At 34.1% G+C, this 18785-nt stretch overlaps 1 protein-coding gene across 5 annotated transcripts in view; it reads right to left on the bottom strand.

Moving 5' to 3' along the window:
• Positions 1-18785, bottom strand: part of ATAD2B (ATPase family AAA domain containing 2B) — a 159482-nt gene that overhangs the window by 44768 nt on the left and 95929 nt on the right. For 4 of the 5 annotated variants that reach the window (XR_014235273.1, XM_082358416.1, XM_082358418.1 and 1 more), the window contains 3 exons: positions 12148-12333; positions 2391-2526; positions 146-342 (listed from right to left, as the gene is read on the bottom strand). Coding sequence is in view for 4 of the 5 variants with exons in the window: in XM_082358416.1 (XP_082214542.1) it covers positions 146-342; positions 2391-2526; positions 12148-12333 (519 nt within the window). In the remaining variant the exon portion in view is untranslated. The remainder of the gene's footprint in view (positions 1-145; positions 343-2390; positions 2527-12147; positions 12334-18785) is intronic. The other variant, XM_082358417.1, reaches the window with a different exon arrangement.

The raw sequence follows: 18785 nt of genomic DNA, 5'->3' as shown, positions 1-18785 counted from the left end.
TGGTAGTTATCACATGGATTAAAATTTTACAGGCTAGGGGTAATATTCATCCATGCCTTTGTTTTTTTCCTTCCAAAAAAAGATGTCAACATTTTTTTCTTTTAGCCAGTTCAACTTCACTGTTTGCACACTACTGAAACAAGACCTCTTCAATATCCACCGGTTTGCTGAAGATGTTAAAGCGTTTATCTGTGGCCAGCCTCTTGGTTACATCCCTGAGAAACAACCGCAACTCTCTTAAAGTATTTTCCTCCTGGTCCTCCATCCGAATTTTTTCTGATTCTGATAATTGACGAGGTGGAGAAGGTAGTGCAAGTGGAAGAACTTCCATAGCACAAAGACCTAAAGAAAGTAGAAGAAAATGTTAAGATTCCAACATGGCAGGGTCAGGACCTCAATTACTTTTCTGGCACTCTCTCAAAATGTTTTTTTAAGAAAAGGAGAATTCCAAATACATGTGAACCATGTGAATTCAGCAGGTAAAAATTTGAATGGAAACCAAAAGTACATTAGGGAATAGCTTTACTTTTACAAAATAACTTACAACAGGACGTCTTTAAAGCACAAATGATACAATTTTAAATAATTTGATTCTGAGATATTATTTACATACAACTTTAAGAAAAAGATTTCAAATCAATGTAAGTATCTTCAGGTGAAGTACTTGTATACTGATTTGCTGAAGTCAACCTTATTTAAAGATGTTTCTCAAAATCAGGTTGCCTTATATGCATGAAGTTTAAACGGGCAAGGAATAATTCTTTGATCCTTCCCATTCCCAAAGACTTCTAACTTTAGACAAGTCTCCTACCCTCATATTCTTACTACAACATAGTTGGGATAGTAAATGGCACCTGCAGGGAGTGGAAAAAAAAAAATAGTAACTAAAAAAAGAATCCCAAAGACATGAAGAAGATGGAAAACCCAGGCTTAAGTGTTATATATAAAATCTATGGTATTCACTATCTACTGTAAAACAAACAAAACATCTTCTTAGAAGGTAAAGTATTAACTTGCCTAACCATAATGCTCTCTAATTCCTTAAAAGATTTTCCTGATATCACACTGAAGCTCAGGATTAAAATCCTAAGTATTCTCGCCGATTTCTAAATAGCCCCTAAGATGAAAAATGAAAGTCAACAGGAGCAACTCAAAAAGAAAAAGAATTATGTTCAGCCTTAACATAGACAATTCAGACATACGGGACTGAAATATGTCTAGGAACATGCAAGATACTTTATTAAAATGAATCATTTTAATAATGAAATATTTTAAATGCTGTTATTTAGATTAACAGAAGGCAACAACCAATAATCAGAAGGTATAACTTCCATGTTGAATATTCCAAGGTTTCTATGGGGAAAACCCCACAGCTACAGTCATTTGATAGATGTTCATCTCAAAAGCACTGAGAAAATGTGAAAAGGAGCCACTAAAGGACAATAAAATTATTGAAGTATTGGATAATATAGCCACTGAAAAACAAAGTATTGGATAATATAACCACTGGAAAACAAAGAAGTATGAAAAAGCAAGGAGTTGGCAGGGATGGGAAATGTATTTAATATCCTATAAGAACAGCTACGAGAAACATAAAAAGCAGAACGAAAAGAAAGAGGCTTAAAATTTTTTTTAACAAACAGGACTGCTATTTTCTAGAAGAGGATGAAAGATTAGGCAAGGGGATCTTATCTTTTTGCACCTTTAGTTTTAGGAAAAGAAACTCTCGTTTGAATGACTTAGCATGCAGTCCTTACTTAAGTCAGGGGACTGAAAATCTAATTTTGAGGCCCCTCTTAATGCTATTAGGCCCAAATCCAAGAAAACTCTAATGCTTAAAGAAAGCCATGATAGATTTCCAAGTGCCTAGCATAATGTATCTAACATAATAGGTGCTCAATAAATATTTGAAAAATCAATTAATAAATAAAATAAACCAGAAAAGGCAAATGTTCTAACCAGTTCTTGGCCCAACAAAACCACCCTGGCCCAGAAAGCAATCAGCACAACACCTGTTGTTCACAACCTGACAGTTCGAGTCCTTAGTACTTAAAGTGACTAAAACACAGCAGAACCAAAGACCTTTTCTATGACTTTTTGAGCCTCAGAATGTGAAATCTACCCAGAGCATCTGGATTGAAGTGATAAGGAGACTACTTCATAAACAGTCACTCATTAGTAAAGCTTTAACAATGAGGCTGTACTTCCCAATCTCCTCAAGTCAGGTAAACACAATGGCCACTTCCACGTGTGTTCATCTAAAGTTAAACAGAACCTGAAAAACTGTCTTCATTTCCACAAAGAAATGGGTTTTTTAAAAAGATGACTCCAAGATAGGGTATCTCTTAACTCCAACCCACCCATTTTCCTAAAGGCTTTAGGAACTTTACCAGTGTGTTTCCTTCGTGGTGGAGCCATTGAGGCCTGATTGAGAATCAGTTCTTGGAAAAACTTTCTTCTGTCCTCTTCAATAGGCCTTTGAATATACAAGACCTCTTCGTACTGTATTCTAAAGATACATTTAACCTACACACATACACACACACACAAAGACATTAAATATTTAGAGAATTAAAAGCTTACATATTATACCAAATTATAATTTCTTCAACTTCGGTACCATTTTCAATGTTCATTGAACATTCATGCGCGGTTAAGGTTAACCTAGTCTTAGGCTATGCTGTTGAGAGGTTCAACCTCATGGAATAAACAAGAATGAAAGAATGATCCAGTTGCTCACGTCATTAATAAATTATACTATAATATAAAAAAGGATAGTTGATTGTAATAGTCAGATGGCAACAATCTCAAAGAGCTGTTGCATAAGAGCTGAAAAGTAATTATCTACAACTTATTTACAATAGAGAGCTGAGAGGATGCTAACAGCATTGCCTGATCTTAAGCTGTTTCTGTGTACTTCCTATCCACCAACTTCCCTTCCTGGGCTCTTTCCCTACTAAGTCTATTCTACTGTATCCTCTGGAATCCTGAGTTCACTGCAGAAAAACTATACCTTCGATCTCACCAAAGAATGCTCCACAATGACACCACCTTCCATGCAAAACTCCCAAGCAAAATTAAGCCAGTCATGCTCATATCCCTCAACTCCTTCCAGTTAGTGATTGCCACCTCTCCTTTGTTCACCTGCTCTATAAAGACGTTGACCCCAGATGTCCCCCTTGCAAGATATGCTGTTTAAATCCTCTTTACATCATCCACATTTGTCGATACACTTTATTTAATTCATGTTTTCCTAGGTCTGTTTCCTTCTTCAAGATAGTAAACTCCCTGAGAACAGAACTCATCTGTTTTCCTATACCCACCACCATGCCTGGCACCTAGCAATGCTTAATAAGCATATACTGAATGAATAAAGCTTGTGATTTTGTTACCCAGCCCACATCAAATTGGAAACTGCACATAAAAAAGGGGAAAGGTCACTAATATGGAAAGAAGTACCAACCATGACAGTGTGGAAATACTGGATTAAAATTTAAAACATCAGATCCTAGCCCAAATATTAGGTACATATTTCTGGTAAACTTTGGATAGTCCATTCAATTTGTTATGTCTAGCCACTTATTGAACTGCAGACTGTGAAATGAAGAATTACTTAAATATTATTTTAATCTATCTTTGTAACAATGAGGTAGATAGGGAGTCCCTCATTTTACAGATGAAAAAACCTAGGCTTGGAAAGGTTTAAGTAACTGGCTTGAGGTCACAAAGTGAATAAATAGAGAAGACTAGATTGTATAAGCTCTGAAGGTCTTTTCTAACTCTAAAATCCTAAGACAGAGAAAAGACAATGAAAAGTAGCCACCAGAATTCAATATTTAGATGGGAAATTATTTACGTCAACCCAAAACCAAATCCTTAAAGAGTTTACATAAAATTTCACCTTGTGACCTTCCGATATTTTCTTTGAAGACTACCTTCATGTAAAAACCCCTCCAATTCCTCGATCTATATTTTGCTGGCCTTCCCTTCAAAGTTCTGGCAAGCAAATTTACCACTGAACATCCATCATGTGTCAAATATCATGCCAAACACTGCAGTCAAAAACTTGAAGAAAATAGGCTTACTTCCTGCTGTCAAGTCTCTTCAGTCTCATAAGAAAGCATTATGATACCATGCCAGAAGTGTTATAACAGAGGTAGTGAAACAGAGAAGACCCTGCAAGGGGCATGGGTGAAGAGGCATTAGATAAGATATAGCAGAAAATGCTAACATTAACTGGGTCTTGAAAAATAAACAGAACACAATACCCTAGAAGTACCAGGATTTTGTTCAAGGGTAGTAAAACATTTAGTTTGTTTTAAATATTCTTCCTTCTGATCATTTTTCAACATTGTGTTGAACCTGGTAAATGTAAAAGCATACCAAGAGCAAATCTACAATAATCCCCCTGATATCAGCTTCTCTGATTATTACCAACAGCTTGTTTTTCTGTAAATTCACTCCTATCTTCTGACATTCCCAGCCTCAAACTTCATACTGCAACAAGACAAACCTTATATAATTCCCTCAATGAATCATGTTCTCTTTCACACTGGTTCACAACAGTCTTTATAGATGCTACTCACTCTTTCCTAAACTGTTTTTTTGGTTTTTTTTTTTAACTCTCTACTCAAGCCAGTGCTTTCTGGGTGATGCTTTCTCTGACTTTCCCAGATAAACTTAGACATACCTTCTACTATCTCTCATTAAACTTTTTTTAAGTTCAATAATTTTTAGTAAATTAATTCAGCTGTGCAACCATCACAGGTCAGTTTTAGAATATTTCCATTACCTCCAAAAAGTTCCCTTGTGCCCATTTGCAGTCCATCCACACTTACACTCCCAGCTGACAACCAATGATTTGGTTTCTGTGTCTAGAAATTTGTCTCTTCTAGAAATTGCATATCATAGAATTGGTAGTCTTTTGTGTCTAGTTTCTCTCACTTTTAGCATAATATATTGAGGCTCACCCGCACTGGAAAATGTATCAGTAGTTCACTCCACTTATTGCTGAATAACATTTCACTCTACGTATATATACGACATTTTGTTTTGCCAATCACCAATTAATCAATACTTGGGTTATTTCCACCGTGATGAATAATACTAGTAGGAACACTGGCGTACAAGTTTTTGTGTGAACGTATGTTTATATTTCTCTGGAGTAGTTACCTAGGAGTGGAAATGCTGAGTCATGTTATGAGTTTACGTCTAACACTTTAAGAACTGCCAACTTTTCCAAAGTGGCTATACCATTTTACAATTCCACCAGCAATACACAAGGATTCAAGTTTCCTACATTCTTGTCAACACTTGGTGTTGTCTGTCTTTGTGATTATAGCTATCCTAGTTGGGTGTGCAGTGGTATCTCAATCCTGAATGACTAATGATATTGAGAATCTTTTCTTGTGCTTATTACCCTAAGAATATATATACTCTTTGGTAAAATGCCTATTCAACCCTTTAGCCCATTTTTAAATTGTAGTTTTCTTTTTAAATTTGTGGTAAAATGGTCATAACAAAATTTGCCATTTTAACATTTTTAAGTTGTACAGCCTGTTGCATTAAGTGTATTCACATGGTTGTGCAGTCATCACTACCTATCTACCTTCAAAACTTTTTCATCCTCCCCAACTGAAACTCTACCCATTAAACATTAACTCCCTACACTCTCCCTTTCCCCAGGTCCTGTCAACCACCATTCTACTTTCTATCTCTACGAATCTGACTACTCTAGGAACCCTGTAAAGAGGAATCATACAATATTTGTCCTTTTGCGACTGGCTTATTTCACTTAGTATAATGTCCTAAGATTTACCCATGCTGTAGTTACTCTTGTTGTAGAATGTGTCAAAACTTCCTTCTTTTTTAAAGCTAAATAATGTTACACTGTATGTATATGCCACATTATGTTTATCCATTCATCTGTTGATTTCTACCTTTTGGCTACTGTGAATAATGCTGCTAAGAACATGGGTATACAAACATCTGTTTGAATCCCTGCTTTCACTTCTTTTGGGTATATATCCAGAAGTACAATTGCTGGATCATATGGTAATTTTGTTTAATCCTTTAAGAAATCACCACACCAAACCATTTATTTTCAACGGAGGCTGCACAATTTTATGTTTCCATCAGCAATGCAGAAGGGATCCAATTCCCTCACATCCTAACCAACACTTGTTATTTTCTGTTTTTCTGACAGTAGCCATCCTATTGGGTATAAAGTGGTATCTCATTGTGGCTTTGATTTGTATTTCCATAATGATTAGTGATGTTCAGCATCTTTTCATGTGCTTTATTGCCATTTGAGTATCATCTTTGGAGAAAATCTATTTAAGTACTTTGCCCACTTTTGAACTAGCTGTTTGGGGTTTTCTCTGTTGCTGAGTTGTAGGAGTTCTTAATATACTCTGGGTATCAACCCCTTATCAGATATATGATTTGCAAATATTTTCTCCCATTCAGTGTATTGTCTTTTCAATCTATTAATAGTTTTATTTTTGATTAAGTCCAATTTATCTATTTTTTCTGTTACCTGTACTTTTGGTATCTTATCCAAGAAATCATTGACGAATCCAATGTCATGGAGCTTTTCCCCTATGTTTTTTCCTAAGGGTTTTATAGTTTTAGGTCTTTTTTTTTTTTTTAATTTGTTTATTTATTTATTTATTTTTAATATAAACATTAGTATTTAACATACCTTAAAATAGTAATAATTCATGTTCATTTACTATACCATTTTTAATTTAAAAAAAAATTTGGGAGGATCACCTTCCTCTTAAATTTTAAGAAACAATAAAATTGTTTTACAACCAAAAATTTAATACTAAGATATTTCTCTTGTATACATGATCATTTATCTGAGTTTTCAATGTCCCTACTTGATGTTTCTACTTAAGTTACTGATTTTTACCTCCCAGATCCCACCATAAACTGAGAGACATAAAATGACATGAAATACTGAGAAGACAAAATACTGTATGTAATCTTTACTTTCATCAGTGTAGCTGAGGAGATATTTCTTTAAAATTCACTTCTAATATACTGAATTATACCATTCTGAGCCTGCCCATAATTTAATGCCAAAGTACATACTGTGAATCTCTTCAGAAATTTAAGTGCAATTCCAAAGTCTGCTTTCCTTCCTGCAAATATTTCTACTTTTATCTGCTTCCTTGTTTAAAAGTCTCTTTACTATGCTCAACCTTTGATTCTTTTTTCTAATTCTCCTGAAGAGAAATAACTTGCAATTCTCATATATAGCAATTAAAATTCTCCAAATTCTCAGAAAAGGTCTTCAGGGTCCACAGAAGTAAATTTACTTACACTAGAATTTTGCAAAAAAAAAACAAGACGCATGAGGCTAGGCAGGAGTTACTTAAAGCCTTTGTGATGATTAAACAGTTTCTTTTTTCATGCAACAAACATTTACTAACCAATTCCACTGTGTCAGGAAGCGAAGGGCAGTAAGACAGTCCCCTCCTCTCAAAGAACTTGTGGTCTAGGTCAGAGAGTCTCAAATGTTTTGGTCTCCACACTTTATTAAACTCTTAAAAATTACTCAAGAACCCAAAAGAGCTTTTGCTTATCTGGATTATATCTGTCAATATTTATGTACTAGAAATTAAAACTAAGAACCTTCCAAATTATGTATTCATTTAAAACCTATTACATGTTAACATTAAAAAATATATTCTTCTAATGAACTTATCTACGAAACAGAAACAGAATCATAGACATAGAGAACAGACTTGTGATTACCGAGGGAGAGGGTTGGATTGGGAGTTTGGGATTAGTAGATGCAAACTATTACATATAGAATGTATAGGGCTTCCCTGGTGGCACAGTGATTGAGAGTCCACCTGCCAATGCAGGGGACACGGGTTCGAGCCCTGGTCCAGGAAGACTCCACAGGCTGCAGAGCAACTAAGCCCATGCACCACAACTGCTGAGCCTGCGCTCTAGAGCCCGCGAGCCACAACTGCTGAGCCCGCGCGCCACAACTACTGAAGCCCACACTCCTGGAGCCCGTGCTCTGCAACAGGAGAGGCCACTGCAATGAGAAGCCTGCGCACTGCAGCGAAGCGTGGCCCCTGCTCGCTGCAACTAGAGAGGGCCCGTGTGCAGCAACGAAGACCCAATGCAGCCAAAAATTAATTAATTAATTAATTAATTAATTTTTTTTAAAAAGAATGTATAAACAACAAGGCCCTACTGTATAGAACAGGGAACTATATTCGATATCCTGTGAAAAGAATATGAAAAAGAACGTATATATGTATAACTGAATCACTTTGCTGTACAGCAGAAATTAACACAACACTAAATCAACTATACTTCAATAAAATAAATGTAAAATATATATATATTCTTTTGAAAGACATATTTTTCCAAAATATAAAACATTATATATATATTTTAAAAATTTAGTGAGAAAGTGGCACTGTTTTACATTTCTTCAAATCTCTCTTATGTCTGGCTTAATAAAAGACAACTGGATTCTCATTTTCTGCCTCTGCATTCAATCTCTTATAGTAATGTTGCTCTGATTAGTATACATGAAGAAAACCCATATTCAAGAAGATACATAGTTGCAAAAAAGAGGAATGTGACAAACCTCTGAAAGTCTCATGGGGCCCACAAGGGTCCTTGGGCCACACTTTGATAACAGCTGGTCTAGAACAATGATTTCCAATTTTTTTTTTTTTTTTTGATGAAACACCTAATCAGTAAAAAAATTTGAAAATACTACCTCCAGACTTGACACTTGTGCATATCAAACTCAATAAATGATACTTTAAAAAAAAAAAAAAAAAAGGACTTCCCTGGTAGCACAGTGGTTAAGAATCCGCCTGCCAATGCAGGGGACACGGGTTTGAGCCCTGCTCCAGGAAGATTCCACATGCCGCGGAGCAACTAAGCCTGTGCACCACAACTACTGAAGCCCGCGCGCCTACAGGCCGTGCTCCGCAACAAGAGAAGCCACCGCAATGAGAAGCCCGTGCACCGCAACGAAGAGTAGCCTCCGTTCTCTGCAACTAGAGAAAAGCCGGCGCGCAGCAATGAAGACCCAACGCAGCCAAAAATAAATTAATTAATTAATTAAAAAAAAAATACTCCCTCCAGTATATACATACTTACTTAAATGTACTATTCTACTAATATTACTATTTCTATTATGAAACATACACACACATTTTTAAGATAATATGAAAAATAAAAGTGAATAGAAGTTCTAATGTTTTTCTCAATATCCCAATGCATTGTCTTACTTTGGGATTAGAAAAGGGAGAGCTATACAAAGACACATTTACAAGAGAATTTTAAAAGGGCTCCAAAAGATGAGATTGGCACTCTGTCCCACAAAAAGAAAACATTTTTGTATCCCTAATATTAGTCCCATGATGACTAATTTTTTTTGTTTGGTGTCATTTTTAAAAATTGAGTGGAGAACCTTTTCTTTTCATCTCTGAAAGAGTTTATTTTCTGATGAGAACAGCAGCACTTATTACAGAAGATTTAGAAAACAGATAACAAAAATAACTATAATCTTAAGACCCAGAGATAATTACTATTAACATTTCTATTAATAGTTACATATACATAGTTTTTTATATATGACTATATAACATATAATTATTTCTATATAAACCCAGATAATGCCATATATATTGATTTAATATCTGCAATTATTAGCAATACATTCAAACATCTTTTCATGACATTAAATGTCTTCTACATCAATATTTTTAATGGTCTCATTGTATTTCATGGAAGGAATCCACTAAAATCAATCCCCTACTCTAGGACATTTAGTTTCCAATCGATGAAGAAAGGCTATGATAAATACTCTTGTACTTTTTGTGTTGCCTGTGCTGTATCTTTATGTTTGTCCATGAAGAAAGGCCATGATACTTTCTGTGTTGTCTGTGTTGTATCTTTTTTATCTATGAAAATCTACTTACCTATAAATGGTATTGTTGAGCTAAAACAAATAGACATATTTAAATCTATTACTATGAACTGTCCTGGAGAGAGTTTATCCAACTCTTTTTTTTTTTTGGCCTATTTGATAGGTTAAAATCTGTATCTTACTGTTATTTTAACTTACCACTGTATTTTCTTAAATACACTATAGTAACTGGCTATTTCTTTCTTTCTTTTAGAATAACTTAGTTTTTGCTACCCACTGTCTACTTCATGTCTTCTTCCATAGATCTGGCACCTTGCTAACCTACAGTTACTCAGTCTGCAACTCTCCATGCTTTTCATTCATTTACCAAATATTTATCAGTACGTGCTAAGTATTATTCACTACTATTTCAGTCTGTGACCTAACCAAAGCAATATACTAATGGCAAAGCTGAAATTAAAATGAAAGCCTCGGGGGCAGAGGAGGCTTTCCTAGGGACAATTAGTATAAAATGTTATGTAATCAGTAGTCTAAGAAAAACCCCATAATCTTCACCCACAATGTGAATATCCATGATAGCTTTAGTAGCTATTTGCTATAATAAGGGCAAAGAATACAGAAGACAAAGTGGGGGGGGGGGGGGCTGAAATTTCAGGATTCAATGTTAGTAAATTTTTAATATTTTAGCTATTAATTAAGGTTATTGGTAAACAAATAATGAAAAAAGCCTACTCACCAGTAGGCTTTTTGAATCCACTAAAAATTATAACAATATTGCAACATTGAAAATATATAGATGCAATGTTAGTTTTTTAAAAAACTAAACCAACAATAAAATCACATATGCAAATAGACAACAAGAATAGGCAAAATTAAAATTGCTGTGTATCAAGAAGATAGGTTCAGTAAGACTTTTATTTACAAATTTTTCAAACAATATAAGGAAACTTCAGGTAAGTATATATTCCTAACTAGAGCCCTTAATTATCCCAATTTTCTTTATTTTTTATAAAGTTATAATAAAACTAGTTGACAGTGAGGATCTAATTTTTAAAAGTGGCTCCTAGGTTATGTCCAGGTTCAGTCCACTCTCCTAAATCAATTTCGAGTGCATTCTTACTTTATAATACTAATATAATACCAAACATATTATAGCTCTGTAGCTTCCAAAATAAACTCACATATATTGTCTCACACCAACAAGCCTGTCTGTTATTATCCACGTTTTATAGGTGAGGAAACTGAAGCTACTCTAGGTTCAAATATTTATCCAAAATCAAAAGACAAGTAAGTCCATACCAAGGTTTTTCTGACTCTTACTACATACACCTTTCCACTAAACTTCATTGCTCCCTGTGATAAAAAATATTTTGATTAATGGTCTCGAAATAATATCAGATTCTGAATAACAAAAAATGAACTAGTCTACATTTAATATAATTCTTACAAGAGTAGTAAGTTGTACAAATCCAGTTTAGCAACAAGACAGATAAGAGCTAAAACAGAACAAAAGAACTTGGTAAAAAAAAAAATCTGAATCATAAAATTCTACATAATCAAGATTTATATTATAGCATTTGAAACATGTAAATTTTTTATAAGAACTGTGTTGCCTGGGCAAAATATTTCTAAGCATTTCGAAAGGAGATTATTTCAAAACCTAGTAAGCTCAGAATGTTAAAATAATTTCTTAAAAATCAATTTCATTCACATGAGTTGATCTACTAATTTTTTTCTGAAACAACTGTGATTTTTATCTTATACTCTACTATTGAGTTGGATTTGAATTCAAACGCTAAATATCAGATTTGAAAAATATGCACAGTCATAATAATCTTCAGCTTAACGTGATGCTACCAATGAAAGAGCTGAAAGGTCAAATCTCACCAAATAATCTAACAGGTGATAAGAACGAGAAGGATAATTATAATGGCATTGATGATGATACAGCTAATATCTTCTTAGTAGGTACTATATATGTCGAGGTCCGGTCTAAGCATGAATTATCTCAAAATTCACATCACCGAGAAATATATCAAAATACATACCAAAAAAAAGAAACTGAAACTTAAAATGTTAACTAACTTAAGTCACATGGCTAATAAGTGGTACAACCAAGGCATGAACCTTGACAGTACTGATTTTATAATAACTAAAATGTGTCAAATTTACAAGGTCATCTATTTTAAAACCATATAATAAGAAAAGATAAATATTTAATGAGTTCTTACCTCTTCAGGCAGTTCACTGTACATGGTTTCAGAGGTAGACAATAAAAATATGGGTGAAAATGACGGTATATCTTGTAGCAAAGTCAGAAAAGTTGCTCTCACAGTTTCACTGACAGCTTCCCACCAATCACCAATGTGAGGCATGTAAACAATACTAGGTACTGTTCTTCGAGCTTCACGAAAAATCTAATTAAGGAAAGAACTGGCATTAAAAATTCAAATAGATATTATTCTAAAGCCTACACAGTAACCCCCTAATACATTAAATGTGTCAGGCCTGTTACTATAATTACTTTCAGCCCCAGTATTTAAGCTGTTCAAGATATGATGCACAAGCCATACATACAGCTTCTATCTACCCTTACCCCACCTAAGAAAAGGAGTATTTTTTTGTTATTTTATTATTCCTATTCAGTATATATTAATAGTATAAAGGCATCAAATTGTTCCACTTATCTATCATATAAATAAAGCAAAACATCACTATAAAATATGCTGCAAATAAAGAGATAAGCATGTACCTATATGTCACCCACTTAAGAGTGATTATCAGGAAGCACAAAGAAGAAAAAGAGACATAGTTTACATGTTCGTGCACATTGGCTAAAATCACTCAACATATGAATTAAATAAATATTTTAACCAAGATGTACCACCCTAGAGCTTAAAATTAATGAACTACCTGCTGAACCACTTGTTTACCTCCCATTACCTTAATTCAATCTTCTAAAAAATAGTCACAAAATACCCTTAATCTCTAAAGAACAATAAATAAATTAGCTAAAAGCTATGAGATACTCCCACTTCAGAAAATAGAAAATAAAGTTCCCTCAGGTGTTAAAAAGAGTCTTAACCATAGCTTCAGTCACAACCTGCCAACGCATGCCAATAAAGACCAGGTTGGCTATTAATAAGTTGCCAAACAGAACTACTGTCCTTTACATAAAAGTCAACAACAGCTCAACAGCCCATCAACAAATTCTCACAGATTATTATGACATCTCTTAAATGCTTTTAACGAGCGTAAGAATGTTAAAAATGTCTATCTTTCTTCAATTTAATTTGAGAACTCTACTTCTAAAGTTCTCTACTATTTTCTCTTAAACACATTTCAATTAACCTATATAATGTACAAGATACAGAAATAAGAATCAAATAATTTAAATGATTAGGATTATCAGAAACATTCCTAAAATTCAAAAGGATTATTTTTCTTTAATGAGTAAGTCTACCACTTGCATGAATTTTTTTAAATACTATATTTTATATAGCTTTAAATCTCCTGTGTAAAATAAAATGTACTGCCAATTTAATAATAAGCCAGATGAAAGATACTCAAATAAAATTTTCCCCCAAATCGGAAATGTAGATGTTATGATCACTCACATCAAAAGTAACATTTGCTCCTTCCCTTCCTTTAATATTTGCATATCCACCAATCCAGAACAGTTGTACAGTACAACTCCTTCAGGACTCTCAAATTTTGACCTTTTCTGCAAACACGCACCCTCTTATCCTGGATCTTGAAAATCCAAGGATTACTGTTTTCCAAAGTTCATGTAGAAGATTCATAAGAGAAAAACAAGCATAAATATTGGCAAAAGGAAGGAACCACACAGGAGCACAAAGGCAAGAGAGGCATTTGATTCCAAAAAAAAAAAAAAAAAATTTTTTTTTTATTACATGCCACCCAAATCAGGCATGGTATGTGGAAGACAGTGACCAACACCTGTTGCTGATAAAACTAGGGAAAGTCAGCAGGGAGAGAAAGGTGATTATATGAAAAAGACTAACAAACTACACAGCTTACTGAGAAACCTCACAAAACTACCTACCCTAATTCAGCCATGCAAGTTACCACATGCCCAGGGAGAGACGAGACAACATGCCTTTTTTAAAAAATGAAATACTGCCTTGCAGTCTAGTATTTGTAGGTTAGGTTTTCTATATGTGTTGAGAACATCTAGCTGCTAGCAAATATCAAAGAGTATGGGCAAAGCAACAGAAGGTTAAGTGATAATAAATAAAAAACTTTACAAAGCCAGAAGTTAAACAATGCAATACTGTAGGTGTTTTAAACTTATGTGCAAGGCTGAACTAGATACATAAGGTTTTTTTTTTCTTTTTCTTTCCTTTTCTCATCCAAACCTCGCAAAATTAGCAAACTGAACATAATAATGATACTCTAGTAACCTTTTTATTTCCAAAGATTTTAGGAAAGTATCTTTATAAGTAAACTTTTTAAAATTATATTTGAAAACCTAGAGGGGGAAAAAAAAAATCAGGAAAAAAGTCTAAGACAAATATAGAAAAATAAAAAGGCTCTGCCTTTCTGGTCCATGAATATATAATTACATGGACTGAGAATTAATCTAACTATATGCAATACCAATAGCCAGGGAATATTTTTGAAATTTTCTCTGAAGCCTTTAAAGGAAAAACATCCTTAATTTCCAGAAAAATTTAAAAATACTACTAAAACAAGTTTCCTTTTTTAATTCCTTACCCCATGTTATCTCAGAATATTAAAATAAACTTTCATATTTTATTTAAATAGTCAAGCTGTCCTAATTCTCCGGTTTTTGAAATGAAATTTCAGAAAGAATAGAGTGTGAGAATAGTATTTAAAAATTCAGAAAAAAGTTTAAACCTATTGTGATTTTTCTATAATGTAAAATCGGCTCCTCAGCAGTTTGCTGGTAATTTTTGAAGTTATGGAATAAGATACACTCTGTGAAATCAATTAACCAGATATCTCATAGTAGAAAAATAAAGCCTAGTTTTAGTGAAGCGGCAACTGTCTTGGGAACAAGTGATGCCATTTGATAACTAGAAAAATACTCACCTACAGGGTGTCTTGGATTGGTGGATGTGCAAGGTGTAGTAGAAAACAGAAAAACTGTTATAGAGAAAAAAAGACAGTAGGCCAAATTACTGAACCAACCGTTTCAAAATACCTCTGACATGACCAGCACTCTTGCACAAATAAAATGAACGTACACCAGTGTATGTGAATGTTCATTTTGATTCTTTAAACAATATATTTCTGGCCTCTTCTTGTCCCAGACATCATACATAGTCCCTTACATAATTTTTTTTAAGTTTCTTTATTTAAAAAATATCAAAAACTACTTTCTCTGAATATTAATGATATGAAAGGCAAAAATCAGGCCACTGAAATTAGAAGTATCCATGCAAGGAAGCACTAACAATATAAACTGCACCTATATTTATAAGCATCCTTATCTCAAAAGCTAAATTTCAAATCAGTACGTTAGATGCCAAATTAAAATGTTCAGTGCGTGAAAATTCACTGTATCTTTAAAAAATGAAGAATATACAGCCCATAACAAGCCATTTTCATTAAAAACTGAAAACTGGAATAATTTTAAATACAGAGGTGCATGAAGCAGAAACCTCCAAGCCAGTACAGCTTTCACTTTCCTAAAAGGGGCTATATGAGAAAAACAACTTTTTGTCATCAATAAATTTCCAGAATTTGTCTTGGTCACGTTACAGTATTAAAATTATAAAACACAGGTAAAAGAAAAATCTTGGGGGCTAAATTTGTTCTCAATTTTTATAAAAATTAAAAAGCACTATTTAAATAAGTTTAATTCCTTAAACCATGCTATCAAAACTGTTAAAATAAATAATGTCTCCATTACTGATAACTTTATTATATTTGTCACTTACTCCATTTATGTTCTATTGACCTAAGATTTACTGAGCATCTCTGTGAAAAGAAGGCACTGTCTGGGATCTGAAGATTCAGGATTCAAGAAATAAAAAGCTCAATTTCTTTACAAGCATATAAAATCAGCCAGTTTTAAAACACAACTATACTAGAGTTTCTGAACAATGAATTTAATACAAATCAACATTTCTTGAAAATTAAAAACACCCAAATTCCTTTTCTGACATTTTCATTGCTAAAAATGTCAATAATTTCAGTAAATGTGATACAATTTGGGCCAGGATAATTTAATTTGCTTACAATTCAAAAAAAAAAAAAAATGTGCTATGGTAAAACACAGATGTGTACCCACGTGCACAAACACAACAGTATCCAAAGTACACACAGACTGTTATGGAGAAACCCAGAAATCCTTTTTCACAAACCAAGGGCATCCGAAGTATACACATAGGTAAGTATATTAATTCCTTAATGCCACATAACCAAAACACATTTCCCCTGAGAATTTCCAGATACAATTTCTTTCTAGGGAACAAGAAATACTAAAGTTTTCACCCCCCAAAATACCTTACTAACCATGTGAAATTACTCATAACACCATATAGTACCCAAACTCCAAAGCTTTGAACAGACCATATTTAAATTTATCAATTCAATCATATCTCTGTATTAATGAAAAAGATTAAATATAACACACTCATCAATCCCTTTTTTCCTAAACCAGCAGTAGAAATAATACAAGAGGGAAAAAAATACATATGAAAATGTCAGTAAGGGGACTCACAGTTGTTGCTTTTTTTTTTTTTAAGAGTATTAATACAGTAAGTCTTTCACTACAGATACTAACATCTCTGACCTTGTTGTAGGGTTCAATAATTACTTGTGAACTTAAAATTTATGGGACAACCATAAATCTTCCAGGCTACATCAGTTTCCATTCTCCTTCCAGAGCCTTTGGAAGACTATGAAATGCTCAGTAACATACATACACACATGCTCACACACATACACACACAGAGCTACTTTATGAACTCTGGCAACTGTTTCAGTTATAAATGTCGAACTACTGTCCAGTGATCAGCTAAAGTACTATATTTCAAAGTGTGATTTACTGAAAACCTAGAATAGTAACAACTGGGATGCATGTTTGAAGTGCAGATTTCTGGGCTTATCCCAAATTTCATGAATCAGAATCTCTGGGTGTGGAGCCAGGGAATCAGAAATTTTAATAAGCACCCCCAGGAGATTCTCATGCTCATTAAATTTTAAGAAACAATGAGGGACTTCCCTGGTGGTCCAGTGGCTAAGACTCCGTGCTCCCAGTGCAGGGGGCGCGGGTTCAACCCCTGGTCAGGGAACTAGATCCCACATGCCGCAACTTAGAGTTCACATGCCACAACTAAAAGATCCTGCACGCAGCAACAAAGATCCCGCGTGCCACAACTAAAGACCCGGCGCAGTCAAATAAATAAATAAAGATTAAAAAAAAAAAAAGAAAGTAAGAAAGAAACAACAAGAAAACCCTACAGCAGTCACTAACTCCTCTACCATTTTTCATGCAACTGATAATATTAATCAATAGCTGGGGCATTCAGAAGAAGAAACAGAAGTTTTGTCATATATCTGCTTGTGTGTGGATGCTTTAAAGAATGGCATAGAGTTAAACATGGTCTCCATGGTATAAAGAATATGAAGTAGGGCCCTTCCCCCCTTTCCATCTTACCACACACATAAATACAGATCTTTAAAGGTGATTTAAGACTTCTTTCCTTTAAAACTACCTTTCGTGTTCATGTTACACTATTAAATAACCCAACTTAATTCATATTACATATCTTAGAGGCAGGGGAAAAGAAAATCACAGAAGAATAACTTGCCACAGACCAAACCCTTATATTCCACATCTATTTAGAGATGATTCTACCTATAGAAGGACTAGCTACAAAGAGAAGTAAAGCAAAAGGGAAGAAAAGAAAGGGAATATAGAACTGAAGGGTAGAGAGAAGGGGTTTTTTATCTTTCCAGCATTTCAGCACCTGACTTAGGCGCTCTCTTCCCTGGGACTTTTATACCTACTTATACCCAGGCTTGCCAATCTCTACAAATTAAGAAAAAATTCCTCAGTTTCATTATATAATAGCCTCTTTTTGAAGAATTTTCCAGAAAAGACAATATTATGTTATATTATATTATAATAAATAATTTTAAGTATGCACTTAAAATACAAACAATCAGGGATTAACCGTGACAGTTTACATGGTCTCTGGTCAGTGTTCAGGGAAAGTCTGAGCTTCAGCTACCATGACTACAAAATTCTGACTCAGTGCCTCGTTAGATTAGACATCCAGGTGGTGGTCACTCAAGAATAAGCCCTACTTCCAACCCAGAAGCTCATAGGTGAAAGCAGAGAAGATGAGATGTCTTGACATACTAGATGCAATGTAACACAACCAAAACAATAAATGGAGGGTTTTTGTTGCTTCCCACCACCAAGTGACACTTCTCTCCATCCTCCTCACCAACATGACAGAAAAGTAGTAAAAGCCAAGATATGTGAAAGAGACCAAAGAACATGCAGTCAGAATTCAAATTTAGCCCAATGATGCCAAGTAGGATTCAGAGAAAAAAAAAATCCCAGGATTCCAAAAAGATCAACATATAGTTTACTACAGTGCTTCATATTTCCTTACCTAACATTAAGCCAGTATTGTGTTTGTGAATATACACACACATTAGCCATAAGGAACAACTATAGACAGAATGTTCCTCTTTCAAAGTGATTTTATCTTTCAGTTTGTTTGATACTGTCAAGTATACATGTAAAAAGAAACAAAAAATTCTAAACCATAGAGCAGAGTGTAAACTAAAATGACAAAGTTTATCCATTCCCCAAATCCTCCAAATTCCTTCCCCCAAGCCAAAACAACGATTATTAACAGTT

Source organism: Balaenoptera borealis, assembly GCF_965194805.1.
Source record: "Balaenoptera borealis genome assembly, chromosome: 15".
Taxonomy (NCBI): Eukaryota; Metazoa; Chordata; class Mammalia; order Artiodactyla; family Balaenopteridae; genus Balaenoptera; species Balaenoptera borealis.
The sequence above is the reverse complement of the archived record's forward strand: the minus strand, read 5'-3'. Positions and strand labels throughout refer to the sequence as shown.